Source organism: Struthio camelus, chromosome 6 (genome assembly GCF_040807025.1).
Source record: "Struthio camelus isolate bStrCam1 chromosome 6, bStrCam1.hap1, whole genome shotgun sequence".
In the NCBI taxonomy this organism is placed as follows: Eukaryota; Metazoa; Chordata; class Aves; order Struthioniformes; family Struthionidae; genus Struthio; species Struthio camelus.
The window spans coordinates 33,033,844-33,051,793 of record NC_090947.1 but is presented as its reverse complement, the minus strand read 5'-3'; the positions used below and the strand labels follow the sequence as shown (position 1 = coordinate 33,051,793).

The 17,950-nt window shown below is 46.9% G+C and overlaps 1 protein-coding gene across 4 annotated transcripts in view; it reads left to right on the top strand.

Moving 5' to 3' along the window:
- The window catches only part of LOC104139611 (uncharacterized), a 56,631-nt gene extending 43,335 nt beyond the window's left edge, over nt 1–13,296 (top strand). For all 4 annotated transcript variants that reach the window (XM_009667860.2, XM_068949035.1, XM_068949032.1 and 1 more), the window contains 5 exons: nt 6,578–6,752; nt 7,590–7,794; nt 8,228–8,850; nt 10,584–10,729; nt 11,567–13,296. In XM_009667860.2, coding sequence (XP_009666155.2) covers nt 6,578–6,752; nt 7,590–7,794; nt 8,228–8,850; nt 10,584–10,729; nt 11,567–12,362 — 1,945 coding nt within the window. In that variant the 3' untranslated portion in view covers nt 12,363–13,296. The remainder of the gene's footprint in view (nt 1–6,577; nt 6,753–7,589; nt 7,795–8,227; nt 8,851–10,583; nt 10,730–11,566) is intronic.
- Nucleotides 13,297–17,950: the final 4,654 nt, after the last annotated feature.

The following is a 17,950-nucleotide window of genomic DNA, read 5'->3' as shown; positions in this document are numbered from 1 at the left end:
AAGCAGAGAAGTACAAAGTATTACTACAAGCCCCTAAAAAAAAGATATGGAGTCTGGTCCCGTCACCACAGGACATGAAATCGGGTGGTGAGACATGCAGGGACAAGCACTTTCCCTTACTGCCTGTAAGTAGTGAACTGGCAAACTAATGAGAGTAGGATGGCTGTGTGAGCAAGATTTCATTTTTTCTCTCTCTTTCACTATGCTCTGGAGACCAGCACAGACAATGAGTGAAAGTGCTTGCAAATATCATCCCCCTGCCAACTCAGACAGTGTAAACAGTGACTGAAAATACTTCCATAATGTCTTCCTCCCTCTTCTTCACCCAGGGTTTTCCTCTTCTCTGGGTGAGGCATTCACAAAGACTGCTTCCTCCGGCCTGGTTTTGGAAATTGCAATCCTGTTCCTGCCTTCTGAAGAAATGGTAATCCCTTTCTATACAGGCAGGTGGCCCAGCAGGAATCAATGAAGCTCTGGAAGAGGAGCTAGGAATTTGGAGCAGTTACCACTGGCTAATCATTAGATAAGGCTGATGGAAGAAGGAAGAGTAGGTGTTGGTGCAGTGGTTTCGTTCCATAAATTTGACTTTCGGGACTGACTTTTCCAAGAATTACATTTGATCTGGTTCCTGGCTGCTTCCAGCATCTACAGATGTGGTGTGTGAAATGCCAGGGCTCCAACCTTGAACACTCCATGGTATTTCTGGAATGCTAGCACTCTGGGGCTGGACTCAATTTTTAGAGGAAAGGGACTTCTATACAGGAATGAAAGTCATCTAAAGGCATTTTTTGGAGTTGAAGCTGCCCATGTAGACAGAGCCAGAATGCCAAGCAGAAATACTTCTGCAATTTTGTAATCCGAAGGGAAATGGGTGATGTCAGAGCCATAAATGCTTCCTTCAGCTGTCCAGTCCAGCCTTTGTGCTGTTATGCTAGAGCATGAAAAGCTGATGAAGAAATAGATGAGAAAGGTATGGTATGCCACCATTTTCATTGACTGGGCTATTTTTATCATTGATGTGAAATGAAATAACAGAAATAACACAAGCTGTGAGTAAGAGCATAAGAACAGCTGTCTCTGGGCAGAACAAAGGTCTGACTAGTATCCAGTGCCAGAGGTGCAGGCACAGCAACAAATACAAGAACTGGGTAGCACATATGGTATTTCTTCCTACTACTCTCCTAGCCTCCAACTACCTTCTGCTAAGGGACTTCATGATGTCAGTGTGGTTTCTGTGCTTTTAATTTCCTCAGTCATTTCAGTTTCTGTGCATGTGCCCAGTCCTCCCAGTTAGATTTGTTAAAAAATATAAGGAGGTTTTAGTAACATGAAAATGTTACTAAACTGAAAATGTTACTAAACTGGAACTCATCGGAAAACGTGAATGACAGCGATTCCATGACTAGAGAGATTGTTTTATCGGAGGAACCCTCCCTAGCCTGTTTATTTTAGACAGTAGTAGCAATTAATGGTAAAGGCTGTCATTTCTTCAGGATAGCAACAGAAAAACAGATCTGTTGGCAGTGCCAAAGAAGTAGTTAATTCCAGTCTCCTTTGGGTAGAAATTTCTCACTTTTCCATCATTTTCACCTGAGAGTGTAAACTGGTTGGAGATTCATTCATAACAACCTGATTCTCACGGCAGAGGTTTGGCTTTTTTATGTCAAATTACACTCACTGGAGTCCAAGCTACATTTTTCCTAGGTCTCAAATGAAAAGCTAGGCATTTAGTCCCATTTCCACAGGTACTGAGCTGAGCAAGAGCAAGATCAAGCCTTTGATATAGATGCTGTGATGGAGTGTCACTGAATAAGAGAGCTGAGACTGTCTTCTCTTTCTTTTGGTTTTGTGTAAGTGTTACAATTTTACAAAGCAGTTTTGTCTGGCAACGTAATTCATAGTTATTTATTTATAACTCATTTAAATGGCTTAATATTTCAGCAATGAGCATTTGTTTGATTTGCAACTTTATAATTATGCCAGCTTTAATCCCCTCATGAGTCACTGGATACCTTTAACTTAGGCTGTAATCCCGTCTCGGAAGGAGTGTTGAGATCTAGGCGGCAATCCTTTAGGCATTTTAATATATATTCCACTTTCTGAACCTATTTAAGCAGCAAAGAGCTCAGGATAAGGATAGGCAGGAACCAGGGGCTCATGTCTATGAAATGGGGTGAGAAGGTAGCAAAAAAAAAACCCTGCAAAAGCAAAAAAAAAGGACACAACTGAGGAAGAAGGATTTCTGAAAACAGTGATTGGGTTGTATTTGGGATGACACAAGGATGGTGGGTACAGATACAGCTTCCCCCAGCAAAGAACCCCAGTTCTGGAAGGAAAGTGCCAGGGCATGAAGGGATAAGAATGTTCCCATTAGCTAGAGTCAGGGAAGGCTGAGAACTGCTGGCCTAGAAGATGATACAGCTATGGAGGGTCCCATAGAGATAATGAAGGAAAGCAGATGCATTTACAGTTGTACACCACAGACCCACTACCTCTGTTGCCTCAAGATTCAGAGACAGATGATGGCCCGGAGATGTAAAAGGGCATTCAGAAAGAGCCTACCCTCCCAGTGCTGGTCTGAGGCCACCATGTGTGGAGAGACACGTCTCCACGTCTCTCACGTCTGGAGAGAATGGGAAAAATTCACATCATCCCCAACCAGAATAACTTCTGTCCGAATAAGTGGTTTGATCCTACAAGAGGAAACGTGCCAGGCACTCCAAGGGGTTCAGTAATGACTTTTGTCATTGTCTTTACATTACTATAAGGAGCAGGGGCAATAAGTCTAACATGAGGGATGGCAGTCTCTGTGCCCAGGTGACAGGATCCCCACAAGCTATGCAGTCATGCTTACAGCCATCAGTTAACTGCAGCTGGCAGAGGGTAGAGGACAAGGAAAAAGCAGTGTGCAGAATACAGCAGGATGGTGGAAGGAGAGACCATCACGCAGGGAGGCAGAGATGAGAAGATGAATAATGCAGGAGGTGTAAAATAAAAGGTGCTCTGAAACCTGGACTAAACTCAGTTTAGACCATTGTATAGGTCATCTGAGTGATACCAAAAAATAGCATGTTTAGTTCAGTTTTAAGGCTCAAATCAACAGAGATCACGGTAGACTGGAAGCTGGCATCAATGAGGGTCTGCTGACAGGTAGAACTGTACAGCTGGAGGAAGAAATTCATAGAAAAGGGAGAGGAAGGCTGAGAAAGCAGAGAGAGGAAGGAAGCAACATCTTGGCCTGGCAGGCTGTCACTAGTGGTGTGATGGGAGGGCCTTGGCTGGGCAAGGAGGAGTGAAGACTATGTCTGGCAGGTGCGAGTGTGGGGACAGTGGACTTGAAAGGCTATGATGTGAGATGTGATGAAAGAAGGGCCTGTGGGCTAGGGTCAGAGAAAAGGCAGAGAAGGACAGAGAGAAAGGGATGGCTGGTGTCCCCAAGAAGCCTGCTGATCTCCAGACATACAGTAGCAATAGCTTCCTTGAGCCCGCAGAGGAACAGGAGCCACACAGAAGGATCTGGGATCACTTTGGGCTTGAAGGTGAATGCAGATAGGCCACACTGCCCCAAAGAATAATGTAAATGCCACAAGCTATTGCCTTTCCATGCAGAGCCTTCAAATAAGCCCCATTGTAGATGCAAGCAGAAGTACTGCTTGCAACCACCTACAAGTGGAAGAAGTCAGATAAGCCCAAGAAGCTGGGCCCTTGGCAGCAGAGCTGAGGGAGCAGAAGGGTGGCTTAAAGCTGGCTTGTGTCCCCCAGTCCTTCTGCAGCTCTGTATGAGAGCAGAAGGGGCTGCTCAAGTAGGCATTGATGGAGAACCACTCATGACAGCCCAGATCTCTGCTTGCAGGTAGGAAGGGGACAATATTCCTTTTTCTTGGCCATGTGCCCCTCTCCCTCCTGAGCCGGGGCGAGGCAAAGGATAAAGCAGCAGCCCTAAGTTTTGGTTCTACAAAACTGTCGTGTCCTCCTTGTTTTCCCTGCATCCTCCTGATCATGCTGGCTGGTAGGCAACTACTCTGCGGTGCCAGTGCTAACCTGCACATGGCACGGCCACTATATCGTGCTAGAGACATTTAATCACAGCTAGAAGTAGAGTAGTCCAACCAGGACTGAACAAATCTCTGTTCACCCAGCATGGGCTCTGCCATCGTTGCCCTTCTTACCTCTAACTGACCAGCCATGGAGGAGGTTTAATTTCTCACATAAAATGATGTCACTCTTCCTTAACTCAGCTCTCTGGATGGTATTGGTTCTTATTTCCCACTTCAGGTCACGTCTGGAGATTTTTTTTTTAAAATATCCCTATGGCTTATGGAAACCATGGTAACCAATGGCACATGGTCCCCAGATCTTACCAGTGGAAAGCTGCTGTCAGCTTCACTTACAGGAGCAGTAATACTCCAGAGCACTTTCCGTGTTTCAGTGGGTGATCTTGAAGCACTGTAAAAATGATGAATGAAAGCTCAGCTTCTCCCTGAGAGCATGGGCTGTATGGTAGGAGGTGGTGTGATCATGAAGAAAAGATAATGTTCCAGTTCTGAGTTCTTCTACTGACCTTGGATACATCCCATTGCCTCTCCATGTCTCAGCATGTTCCCTTCTTTTTGCATATTTCAGCCAGAAACTGTTTGGGCAGGAGTGGCTTTGCTGACAGTGGCAGAGCCCCTTCAAGAGCTTTCTTGCTCCTTAACTCTGTGCTTTCCCTCCCTCAGCTGTGCCCTGCTGAACTGTTTGGACCTTACCCAAAACAGCATCAATGAAACGAACTAGTTGGGAATAAGTGCCTGTGAGGGAGAGTAGATCATTTCACAGACTGATCTTAGATCGTGGCCACGCAGTTAGGCCTTACCTAACTATCGTACCTCCAACCATGGCTGGTGACAAGAGGGAGGAAAGAGACAGGAACGTCCTAAACTGGATTGGCCACAGGACAGTACCGTGGGACCACAGCCTTGCTGTGTGTCTGCAGTGCTCTTACTGCAACCCAGTAAGGGATCTAATACAGTTCGTAATACAGACTGCTCCGGTGCAGCACTGATGTTGGTATTCCTTTTCTACAGGCAGGGAAAGAGAGGCCAGGAGAGGTGAAATGACATGTTCAAATCCACGTGGGAGAGAGGGAGCAAAGCAAAAAGCAAAAGCTGGGAGCCTCCTCTTAGCACTGCGCCATCACAGCAGTGTTATGTGCACAGCTGTGGCTAAACTCTTGTATAAAATTGTAAATCCTCTGGAAGCGTCAGCTGGGACCTGGAAGCATAAACAGAGAAAGATGAAAAAGCATCAGCTGGAAAGTTGCAAACCAACTTTTCTGGCCTGACAACAGAGCTAGTTTGTGTTCTGGGAGATTTGTTCCCTCTTCAGTGGTTTCAGTATTGGCTGATGGTTTGTTATCGGAGCCAACTGTCGCTCATTGGAAAGAGAATGCCCATCTGTCCTCATGTGTTTGCTTGCAGCTCACAGTGTTGGAATTGCACATTAGCAGTATGACCTACCAGCCTCAGTTTACAAGTGAAGCCTTTAAAAAGAAGGAGATTTTATCATAGGAGACTTCTGTTAAGCATAAAATACATGCATAACCTGAAATATGTTCCTGACCCTGGCTCCCTCTGTGTGGAAGCATCCACATCCAGGCCTGACAGCCTTTCTTTTTAAAGGAATCTAAGCCAATAAAAATTAAAGAAGCCCAAAATGAAAGAAAAATCTGGATGTTCTTCCAAATAGGCTTCATTATGCATGGAAATAAGGCATCTTAGAGAGTGCGCGTTAAAAAAAATTAATCCTAAGTAGTGTAAGAAACTACAGCCTCTCCCTCTGTCAAGTTGGTGGTTTTGCACCAGCCTTTCTCTGACTGGAGAGATGGTGTTACCTACAATGAGAGGACTGTGGGCTTGGAACAGGCTGCCTCAGTCAGGCAGGCCAGGCCCTTGTCAGCCCCAGGCAGGACAGCCGTGAGTAGGAGCATCCCAGAACTGCCAGGTGGGAATAGCAGACTCTGCTGATCCCCTCAGGACTCTTAAGTGTGCCAAAAGACCCAGTCAGTGGTTTCGGTGGGCTTTGGATCATATGAGATGAAAAGCAGAGGGAAAGCTCCTTTAATCCTTTAGTCTCATCAAAATATTGTGGTTTTTTAGCAGGTGACTTTCTTCCAGATGAGCAGTATGATTTCTGTGTTGACAACATCTCTTTAAATAGTAGCAGAATAGACCACGGATATGGTCTACTTGGATTTTTTTCTGGTCCCTGTGGGAGAACCTCATGTTTTATGGACACCAAAATGTCATGTGAACACCTGAGACTTGATACCCCAAACCGATGCTGGCCTGAGTGCAACTAGCCAATTTGTGCTTTGCTTCTATAATTGAGCTGTGTTTAGAGTCCCTAAACACATGCACAGCTCTGCAATTAACCAGGAGTTTGATCTATGCCAGCCAGTCTAGGTTTCTGCCTGAACTTTCCCTGAACTGTTGCAGTCGGTTGTTCAAAGCTGGGCTTTCTGCTCAGCCTCATGTGTGTCAGGATCTGCAGGTACTGCACATGTGGTGTTAATCAGAATCTGTTTCTTCCCCTGCAGCTGCAATGCTGAGACTGCTGCCAAATCCACCGCCAAGGGACAGTGTGATCTGAGGAAAGACAATCTCCCACCTCCAGAGGACAGCAAGCAATTCACAGCGATGTCCATGGCAACAGAGACCTGGGAGAACAAGCCAAGCAATGAGGCATCCAGTGACGCTCAACCTGCAGGGAACGTAAGGGAGAGGAATTCCCCTGTTACACCTCGGGCATGTGCTTAGGAGTGGTCTTTTTTTTTTTTTTTTTTTTTTTGGTTAGAGGTCTAAAGGATCCCTCCCTTGTAGGAAACTGGGCAGGCTGGGAGCATGATCAATCAAACTTTGTTAAAAAAATGGGATTTCTAATGCCTTTTTTAGTATAGTTAATGAAACAGGAGTCAGTTATGTGCCCCTGCATATCTGCCACTACATCTCTTGCAGGGAGTCCAGCAATAACCCCTTCACGGGCCTCCCTGTGCCCCCAGCCCCTCATTGCTGCACTGCCTGGGAGATCAGCCAGGCTCCTTCTCTAGTCCCCAGTCAGTCAAGCCACTAGCGAAAGTAAGGCTGAAAGGCTGGTGTTCCTGAACCCGCAGCACCAAAATAGTCACAGAACGGAGGCAAGTTAGCTCAGATCCCCAGAGGACAGACCTAGCTCCAGCTTTAGGACCCCCAATTCCCACTTTAGTACCTTGCATTTCTGGGGGTCCCTAGCCAGAGCTTTGCTGTTCACTTCCTCCTGGCTGTTTGACAGATGTGGGCCAGCGACCACAGAGCCACTGTGCTCAGTGCAGTACAAAGGCAGAGGGAGAGGGATCCCTGCTGTTAGGACTGAGCAAAACAGAGGGACCTGGGAAGACGGATTTCCTGACGGTTGGTCATGTAGCAGAGCTGGGTTTACAACTCCACCAGTGATGAATGGCCTTTTCCCTCCTTTGGCAAATGAAATTCAGTGATGGCAAACCAGGCCCTGCTTTCCCCACCCTGCAGTGGGTCCACGTCCCCTTACTCCAAACCCAGCTGCCTTTCTTGCAGACCTCCAGTCCTGGCTGCCGCCGATCCAGCTCTAACATCGTCCATGAGAACACGGACAGTGCCAAGGCCCTGCGAGAGTGCCGGCTCCGGCCGCACTTCAGTGACCCCATGCCAACGGACTCCGTGAAGAGGAAGCAGCTGGAGCTGAAGATTGCGGCCGCAGCACGGCAGCATGCACAGAAGCGCCGGCAGGAGCGGGACTATGGTACCCACATTCTGCACACTTTGAGGGGCTGATGGGCCAGATACTGAGCCTTGCTATGTTGGTGTAAATATGGAGTAACTCTACTGACCTGGGGAGAGGAGGCATTCTGGATTTAACCCTGGTGTACAAGAAATCAGGATATACTCTGCTGTGTCTCTGTCCCTGCCTGGCAGATGGCCAGGGGAGAGGAAGCCCAAGCGAGTTCACAGGCATAGGCAGTGCAGGGGCGTCAGGCCCCAGGTGTCACCTGGAGGTCATTTGTTTCTGACCCCCTTTTCCCAGTAGCAAAACAGGAGAGGAGATGGCTTACAGCCCTGCTTCCACCAAATTTTCCCCCCTGGGGTTCCTAATGCTCACAGCTGTGCCAGCTTGAACTTCCCAGGTGAGCTGTGAGCAGCTGGCAGAGCCTGTAATGATTTGTGTCTGTTCTCAGGTCCAGTGGTAGCAAAAGCTAACCTTGGCCATGGTGGCAGCTTTGACGAGACGCACCGTGCCCCACGTGGCTCCCTCCGCTCCAGGCACCACTGGAGCAACGTCAGCAGCCTGAGCACGGACAGTGGGATTGTTGGTGTGAACGAAGACCGGGACAACCCAGATCCCAGCGAGGCCACCCGGACCAGGTCAGTAGAGGTGGAGAGGGCAGACAGTGGTATTGGCAGGACACCAGCCAGGAAGTGGAGGAACAGGGCAGCGGAAATGCTGAGCTCCCTGCAGGCCTGGGAAGCCCATCGGCCCTGCACCGACTGCGGAGAGAGGGATCTCCCAGTGGAGACAGATGCACAGAACTGCAACCAGAGACGGGCTGACCTCTGCGAGAAGTGCTGCAAGCGCAGGACGGAGCGCAAGGAGTCCGTGCTGGAGTTTGTCAATACAGAGGCCAGCTACGGAGAGGACCTGCGCATCATCAAAGAGGAGTTCTACCTCCCCATGCAGGCAGCTGGGCTGCTGAGCCAGGAGCAGCTCCTCGGCATCTTCAGCAACATCCAGGAGCTCATCGACCTCAACGAGAACTTCCTGGAGATACTCCAGGAGGAGATCGATCAGGCTTTTGACCAGGTATGATGCTTGCCTGCTCCATGGGGGCTGGACTAGGCAGAGACAGGGCCAGGTCTTGGCAGTACAGAGCAGGGATGAGGAGGTAGGACTCCTGGTTTCTGGTCATCTGCCCAATCCCTTGCTCCCTCAGCTGTTGTAAACAAGTGATTTCAGTAGGCCTCTGCCAGTTCAGAGCTGCTGCCCTTGTTCCTCTGCTGTGGTAATGCCACTGATGTTAGCAGACCATCGGCCCAGCTCTGGCCTGTTACCAAAATTAGTTTTAAGCCAGTTAGCTTGGACACTGATAAGAGTATGATCACGGGGGCACAGAGCTCAGCTTGATCTGGCCACCAGAAAGGTGAAGGGGAGCAAGCTAGCTGATCGTGCTCTTCTCCAACCCTGAGCTGGCTCTTTTCAAGCTTTCTTGGACATGCCTGCCTTGGGGGTTGCAGTTTATTGCAGCTTGCCTCCAGGCTGGCTGCTGGGGCCAGCAACGGGTGCTCCCTGCTCTGTTGACAGTGTGCACCTACAGCATAGCTGCTGTACATGAGCTGCTTCTACTGATGAACCCTGCCTTGTACAAGGGACTTCTCTATCCCATCAGCATGGTGGTCAGAGCAATATAAATAAGACTTCAGAGCAGCAGACAGTCACAGCAAAGGACAGATAAACAGCTCCATTCCCTCCTTCCTTTGTGGAACCACAACCTCTTTGCTGCTGTATCAGTTTTGCCAGGATGTTTTCTTCTCCAGGAAACACATCTCTCATCTCCCCCTCCAAAACCCTGTCAGACTGAGTAACACATATACTCAAAACTGGCAACCTTGACAACCACTGTCTTATGCCTGGCGCAGTGAGGACAGCTGTGTATTGCAGTCATGATATCCTCCATGAATAATTTATTGAGACAATGGGTCCTACAAACAGCTATTGGTTTCCATGGTTCCTCTCCCCCTCTCTGTCTCCTCGTTGCCCTTTGCAGTAAGGGCTCCGCACTGCACTGAAAGGCCACCAGCAGCCAGAGAACTGCTCCCTCTCTCACTGCTGAAATGAGCAGTAACTGCAGAGCCTGTCAGCGTACACCTAGACAAAGCTAAAAGCGTTACGTGGCACCAGATTATTATTATTCTCCTTATTTTATTACACGTCCAAAAATCAGAAGAGTTTTTCCATGACATTAATTTTTCACTTAGGCCTCAAAGTAGCCGGTAAGAGCACAACTGAAGGAGCCTCTGCTTCCTAGCTAGTCCGGTTGCTCAGAACAAATGCACAAACTGTTAAACGCCAGGTCTGTTATCTGAGTTACAGGTCTACCCATTTCTTCCTCAAGTGCTGTTAATTTATTCCTTGCTGCATTAACCTTATGGTAGACCTTGAGGCAAGAAGGGCCCCAGTGCACTCTCCTGCCTAGCAGGCTCATTCTGTCCTCTGAGCCCCTAGTCTGCCAAGGCCAGATTCCTGGCTGAGCCTGCAGAAGCAGTGTGACATAGGTCTCTGCTTGCGTAGCAGAGTGAGCAGTTAGACAAGCTTTCCTTCCCCTCCCCATACACGGCTTACCCCTAGACCTGCAGGGACTGCCTGTCTGCCCCAAAGGGTGAGCCCAGTTCCATCCTTGGCCTGGTATTCACCAAATAAGTTAATGTTAGTTAATGTAAGTTAATGTTGATACGACTGAGTGAGGGGTCTTGCAGGATCCCTTCTGTGCTTCCATGTCTCCTGAGCCAATCCAGCAGGGTTGTGTTGCGTGCTTGCAGGGTGATGATGACCTGATGACTGTGTGCATCGGTGAAGTTTTTCTGGAGTTCGTCAACATGCTGCCAGCCTTTCAGACCTACTGTCTTCAGCAGTCCTCCTCCGTCAATATGCTGAACGCGCTGGAGAAGGAGAAAGAGTTGCTCAGGTGAGAAAAGTTGCTCTGCTAAGAAAAGGGCTGAGAGTATTTTTCCAGGTTTTGGGGAGTGAAAGGCACCAGCCAGAGGGTGAAGCCTTTGTTCATCTCAGTTAAATCAAAGTTTTTGATGCTACCTAATATTCGTCATTCACGAGATGCTCTCTTGGGGCGAAGAGAGTAATTTACTCTCTAAAACATATTCAGTCCTTGATATATCCAGTTGGTCCCCAGCTGTATACTGCATTTGGTGGTTCCAGCGTTTGCCCACTAACCACTGGGCTGAAATTTCCCCCAAAAACATCCAGCTTAGAACACCTCTGTCTTGGCACCAGGCTTAAGCCACTGTGTGAAGCACATATGACTTGAGTTTATTTTCCATCTGTAGCCCCGTCCTGTTGGACAAAGTTGGGCGAGTCACTTCTCTGTTTCCACTGCAACAGCTATAAAATGATGACGCTACCAAATTCCTGTTCAGAGTACTTTGTAATCTAATGATGAAAGGAACTACGAATTAATGTAATCTGATATAAGCTGATGTATCTGCCTCAGGCCTATGTCAGTGTGTACCAGGGAAAGATCACAGCCTTGTTATTTTAAAAGAATTTAAGAGAAGACGGCTAGGATGTTACGTGTTGGTATCCCAGGCACCTTGTCGCTGCTCCGCAGCTGAGCACAGCTGCAGAAATTTTTAGTTTTTGAGAAGGCAGAATTCACAAAGCTGTTAAAACCAAAGGAGGGTTGTGGAGCTCAGCATCTATCAGCACCACACTGTTCATTTGTATTCTGGATGCAGCATCTGCTGGCAGGACAGCCACCATTTCATTCCCTCTTCTTAAATCCCTACAGAATATTTCTCAATGTCTCCCAGAATGACAACACAGCACTGCGGCGGATGAACCTGAGATCCTTCCTGATGGCCCCTTTGCAAAGAGTCACCAAGTACCCTCTGCTGCTCAGCAGAATCATCAAGGCCACCACCGAGTACCACCCGGATCATGGCAGCCTGCGGGAGGCCAAGAGCCGCATCGAATCCCACTTGGAGCACATCAACATGAAAACCAAGCAGGAGGGAAACACGTGGACCCTCCGCTCCTTTCGCCAGGACAGCAAAAAGAAAAGAGAAGTCATCAACATCGAGATGAGAGAAACTGCCCTCAAAACTGTAGGTTGGCTGCGGGAGGAGACACAATTTGTGATGGAGGGGCCTCTGCAGCTGGCCCAGCCCCCTGATGGCCAGTGGGTGAAGAAAGGCAGCAAGACCCTGAAGTTCCAGAACATGCAGGTCCTCCTGCTTGTGAACATGAAGCGCATGTCCGAGTCCAGCCTGGAATCAGCTGAGCCAGGGCCTGTGAAAGATGCTGTGCTGGTGCTCATCAGGGACAAAAATAACGGGAAGTTCCATTTGCTCAGGGAGCCCTTGAGGCTGAGTAATTGCGTCGTCTCCACAGATCCCGACTGTGATGACACTTTTGAACTCATTGAGATCAGGCGGGAGGCGTTTGTGTTCCGGGACAGTGACCGGGCAAGGACTCACCATTGGTTCAGGCAGATCAGGCGGTACTCAAGGGAGCTGGGCTCCTGGAAGAAGCGGCGGAACGCACTGCCCAACATCATGATCAGCACTCCTCACACTCGGCCCTGAGTCCAGCACAGTCAGCGCACAGGAGAGGCTCAGCTTTACTTGGGCCTCGTGCAGGGCCCATCGAGAGGCTCAGTGGCTTGAACTTGCTCTGGGTTTTCCTCCATGGAGAACATGGGAAGGAGCTTGGCCCATGTCAACTGGTAATTCTTTGCAGCACTGGAACCAAATGTTACAGTCTAATTCTGGGCTCCAGCCTTAGGACTCACAGCCTGTTTGAGGCTGATGTATAAACACAAATACACTTCCCTTGAAGAGCAAATTTCTGGAGGAAAATACTGAATTTTACTTGTTAATATTGCACTGTGGGAGAATGGTGTATGATGTTTGCCATTGCATGGATTGCGCTGAAAGCCGATCTTGACCACATGAGAAAGGTTTCCACCACTGACTATATTTCATCAGCATTAGGTAAAGTCAGGGTCAAAAATAGGTGCAGTATTATCCAACACAGGAGGAAGGTTGGAGAAAATGATGATTTCCACCACTACTCCTAAGGATTATATTTCATTAATCATTTCTGTACATTCAGTGAAAATACTTGCTTAAAAAGAAAAGTCTTTAATCCAAACTATGTAGGTATCAAGTTGCTCAGATTCAGCTGCATGCACACAGCAAACAAAAAAAGCAGACAAGAATAAGTGGCGTTCTTGCTCTCTCACACATACAATCCAAATGTGTCTATATCCTGTGGAAGAGCAGTATCTCTCCACTTAAAGTCTGCTATTTAACTGACTTAGGGATTGGAACGTAATGCTGCATCTGAAATATTCCAGAACTATATGTAAATATAGCTCTGCTACCACTAATAGTGAACCTAAAAGTATATGATTATTTAAATGATGTAACCTAGTGTATTTCAAAATTTAATGGAAAGGAACAATTTACATTGTACTGTAGATTAACATAAAAGGTTTTAATAATTATGTTTCAATGACTCTAGGTGGGTATTTTTTGATATTTGGGTTCATTTGTTTTCTGGAGATGGTATTTAATTTGGTGTAGATGGCATTCAGGTGAGCGATGTGCCTGCGTGCGTTCTTTGGACCTCTGAACAAGAAGCTAGCCCTAACGAAAGTGAGAGAACAGTACTGCTGTGCTTCACTAATTATTACTAGGCAACAACGGACTGGCACAAACTCTTACGCTCTGGACACAGTCCTCACGGGGCAGTTCAGTTCCCAACATGCCAGAAGCAAGAGCTGCAACTGGGGCACAAAGCACCCCCTGTAAGCCCACCCTCTCCCAGTTCCTCAGCGTGGAAATTACTTGATGCTGAACGATGGTAAAAAGGCAGCGAGGGTTTTAACCTTTTCAGGCTGACATTACCACTGACGGTAGCCTTGTGATTACAAGATCAGCAAAATGTCATGCTGCAACTTACACAGCAAAGGCCAGATTACAACCCCAGAGGCTAAATTAAAGGAGCATGAATTTTGGACAGTGGATCTCAGAGAGTAGTCCATAAAGGTTTTTCTTTCAGATCCATACAGTAAAGACAAAGCCAATCAATACTATTTACTGTCAACAAAATATTCCTGCTCCAGGCATTCATTTTACAGGAATATCCACTCAAGGACATATTAGTATATTTGTCCAGAAATCAATTAACATTAACCCACAAATTAAGGTAGAGAAGGGCTACCTCCGTGTAGGTAACTCTAGTCTTGTAAAGTCACAACCAAACCAACGCCCGAGCAGGCCTCCAAACTGTATCCAGTTCTTTGTCCTTCTACCACAGCCACTGCTGCTTGTTACGCTACTCTGGACACTGAGGCAGAAACCAACAGGGAAACGTGCTCACAGACTGTATTTTCTCTTTAGCCACCCTGTATAATGTTTTACTGCTTTCTTTTGTCCTTGAGGAAATTGGATTTTTTGCATCATCTGGAGACTTTACAAACACGTACCCAAGATGTATTGAAGTGTGTCCTGGTTTTAGCTCTGCCTTTTCTCTCATGGCACAGTGCACTCTGGTTGTACTTACGGCAGATAGCTTCCTTGCATAGATTTCTTCTTTCTTGCCTCCAAACTTAGCACTTACAAAGTAAGATTTTTCCATTTCTCAGATGTCATTAGTTTCACAGTTTTTTAATAAGGTACTGCTTTCAAGGGCAGCCTTGTGAAGTCCTTAGCCACACTGAACATTATAGCAAGCACGTTCACTCTTTCATTGTCCTCAGGAAAAGACTTACAAAGAGCCCTGCTATCAGTAGACAGGAAGCATCCCTGCTACACGCTGAAGGACTGTTAACGAACTGGGTTGGTTCCTTCTGTTTAGATCAGAACATTGCACCCAGAAATAGTGTCTGATGGAATTAGACCCCTGTCTTATGGGCACGTAGATAGCACCGATTCATTTCCTAACTTATTCTGCAGTCAGTGGCCTGATTCTGAAGGTGATGGAATACAGAATATGTTAAAAGTGAAGTATTTTCAGTGACTTGGTGAAAATGTGAGGCTGTGTGCCTATTCCCCCATCCTTACAGCAGCAACACGGAGCTCATCTCACTGGCCCTGTCAACCCTCACCACCTGCAGCCACAAGGCCCTTTCTGCAGACCTCAGAGAGCTGAGGAAAGGAGAAGGTGGTTGTATCCTCCTAGATGAGAGCTGGACCTGCGCAGCACTTTCTGCTGCCCCTTGAGACATCCTTCCTCTGAGGAACTATTCAATGGACGATGAAATTCTTCAAGTTAAGGCTATCACAGAAAGAAAAATGCCTGGAGAGGGGAACGAAGGAAACCAGTGGAAAGCACGGTCCTTAATCCTCTGCCCCGATAGCATAGGACAACTTGTACTCACCTTATTGAGTGGAATAGCGCAGGGACCCAAATAAATTTGGGTGGCAACACACAGTTGAGCGTTGTTGTGAGCAATAGCTGGCAAAATGCCTGTTGGGGCAGTAGCTCAACTTCCTCGAGTGAACTGGAATTCCCTTTCGCTATTTCTAGTTGAGGTAGGCAACCGTTTGTTCCCCAAAATACGTACTGAACAGCCACTGAACAGCACATGGCTTTGCTTTTATGGTTTGCTGTTTGTTTATTTTTCAAGTAAATTGATGCCTAAGCAGAGCAGCTGCTGGAGGAAGATTTCTTTCATGCTCTTGTAACACGTCTGCATCTAACAGCCTTCAAGCCTCGTTCACATAACCCCCAAAAAGCAACAGCTTGCAGCACGTTCATTTTTTCTTCCATAACCAAAATGGTTCAGCTACCATCCCTTCATTACCTCCTGTGGCATTTATATTATGAGAAGACATAAGTACAGTAAGCCTAATAGTTTAACTTTGTTGAGTGGCTTTCACCACCACAGAAAGCAGCAGCTTCCAAAAAATTTTCAAGTGTTTTTCCAGTGCTGTGATTTTCTGCACGGCAATCAAAACCAGTCATTGCGTGTTTGAACAGTCACATCTTTAAATCAAGGTACCTTGAGTCACTGGCTGTTAAAAAAAAGGCTAGAGCAGAAAAGATTATTAGGTTATACGTAAGAAGACTGAATTTTAGCATCCATCTCGTGTTTGTATAACTACTCAGTTTTTCTGACTCAGGGTTTTTCTAGGTATCACAGGAAACACCTGCCAGCCAGGTTCCTAGTAAACACGGCCTATTTCCTCTGAACCAGACAAACTCTCCCAAAAAGCAGGTCCATAAATAATCACCCTGTGTTAAGTTACGAGCAGGACGTGTACTTAGTGCTGTAGCCCCGTCCTAAAAAGCCTGTGGTCAGGGAACATTACAAGCTCTTTGATCCTGGACAGCCTGCTAAGATAAGCAACAGACAGATTGTGGAACCTGTCAAACGGGACAGAGGTTATGTTTTGAATGATATTTATCTTTTATGTATCCGGTGTGTACTCAGCTGCTCGCCTGCTTTTAAATTACAGGTGCTGAAAAGGAGCACGAGCACAGAACAATGTTTCTGGCCCTGTGAGCGCTCGTGCTGTAGGGTGCTCCTGCATAGGAGGGTCATGGGTGTTTCTCAGCACAATGAGCAACGCAATAGGTTTCCATGATCCTTGGCTACCTTTCTGAATCTGGATGATCCCCCTCCTGGGAAGTGCCAGGTCTTTTGGTATCACAGGCACACATCTGACTTGGCAGCCCTGGAGATTCGTTGTGCTGTATTTTTCCATTTCTGATTAACAGACCTGACACACTGCCATTATAACTTGTGATACTCGGGAACAGGGTTGTCTACAGGCCAAGAAAGTATTTGTTCCAAACTGGCCTTCTCTGTAATATTTTTATGTGTTTCAGAAGTCATAAATGATGATACTAAAGTTACTTTTCAAGAATCCTTCCAGCTGATCTTATCCTGCTAGTATAAGCAGGCCAGAAGGAGGACATACCTCTGTGTGGAAGTACCATGATGGGAGAGAAAGAGAGAGTCAGATTATCCCCATTGGTTTGTCAAAACTCATAAACCATCTTTAACAGCAATTTAAGATCAGTCCAACTGGTGACTTACCAGAAAAAACAAACAAACAAGAAAACAACAAAAAACTCCTGTCTTTTAAAGAGACCGTGCAGTTTTGAGCTTGGAAGGTTGACACACAAGACACAACACTAGATTGATCAGGTCCCAGACAAGAAAGGAAAGTCTGCTTTAACACTTTTAAGAATATCGGCAGGGTGGGTAAGCTGGAAAAACATGCAAAGATGAAGAGCAAATACTTTAGAAAGCAGAGACTTCTGCTTTAGAGAACTACTGGAGATCTTTTAAAGTGAAAAACTGTGGTGATATTGAGAGAGATGGCCCTAGCACAGATAGAAAGGTTTGCTACATTCCTCTGGGATTCTCTCTACTGGAGGGTGCCAGGAGTACCCCCATATGGGGTGAAGAGGCATCCAACTTCCTTGCCAGAGGAATGTTACGTTTGGCTAGAAAATTCAGATCCAGTTCTGGACAAAGGTACGGAATCAGCACTTAGAGGTGATCCTTTTGATAAGGCAGGGTCTAGGACCAAATTTAGTCAGGTTTGTGCTGTCAAACTACCTGGGCTAAATCCTTGTGTACACCCCTGGTTGTCCTTCACGAAGTGAGGATGGGGAAGGGGCATTAATCATGGGTCTCAGCCACAAGATCAAGAATGCATCTGAAAGGGAACCCCAGGTTTGGTCTGGGAACAAGGAAGTTCTGTAGCCGTCCTTGGAGACTGCAACAGAATGACTAACCTCAGCACCTCCCAAATCCTGAAAAATAGCTCTGAGGTCCTCTCAGATGTCCTGCCTGCAGACAGCTTCAGATGTTTGATGCATGTGGATCTATTATGGAGCTACCTGTAAACGTCTTTCTGTGATGTCAGCCTTGTCTCCTCTTAAATGCATGCTGGGGAGAGATTCAGCTGGGCTTAGGCTGACGCTCTCTGACATGCAGCTGAAAAAGCCTGGAACCTAAAGCAATGGAGGAGATTGAATATTTATCCGATCTCAGGCAGGAAGACAAAGATCTCAGTATCACCTTTGAGTCACCTTCTGTCACTACACTGGAACATGGCAGAGCAAAATGTCATACCAATCAGGCAGACAAAAAACCAGCCTCGTTTCTCACATATGCTGCTGCAGAATACGGATTTGACTGGAGACAGGT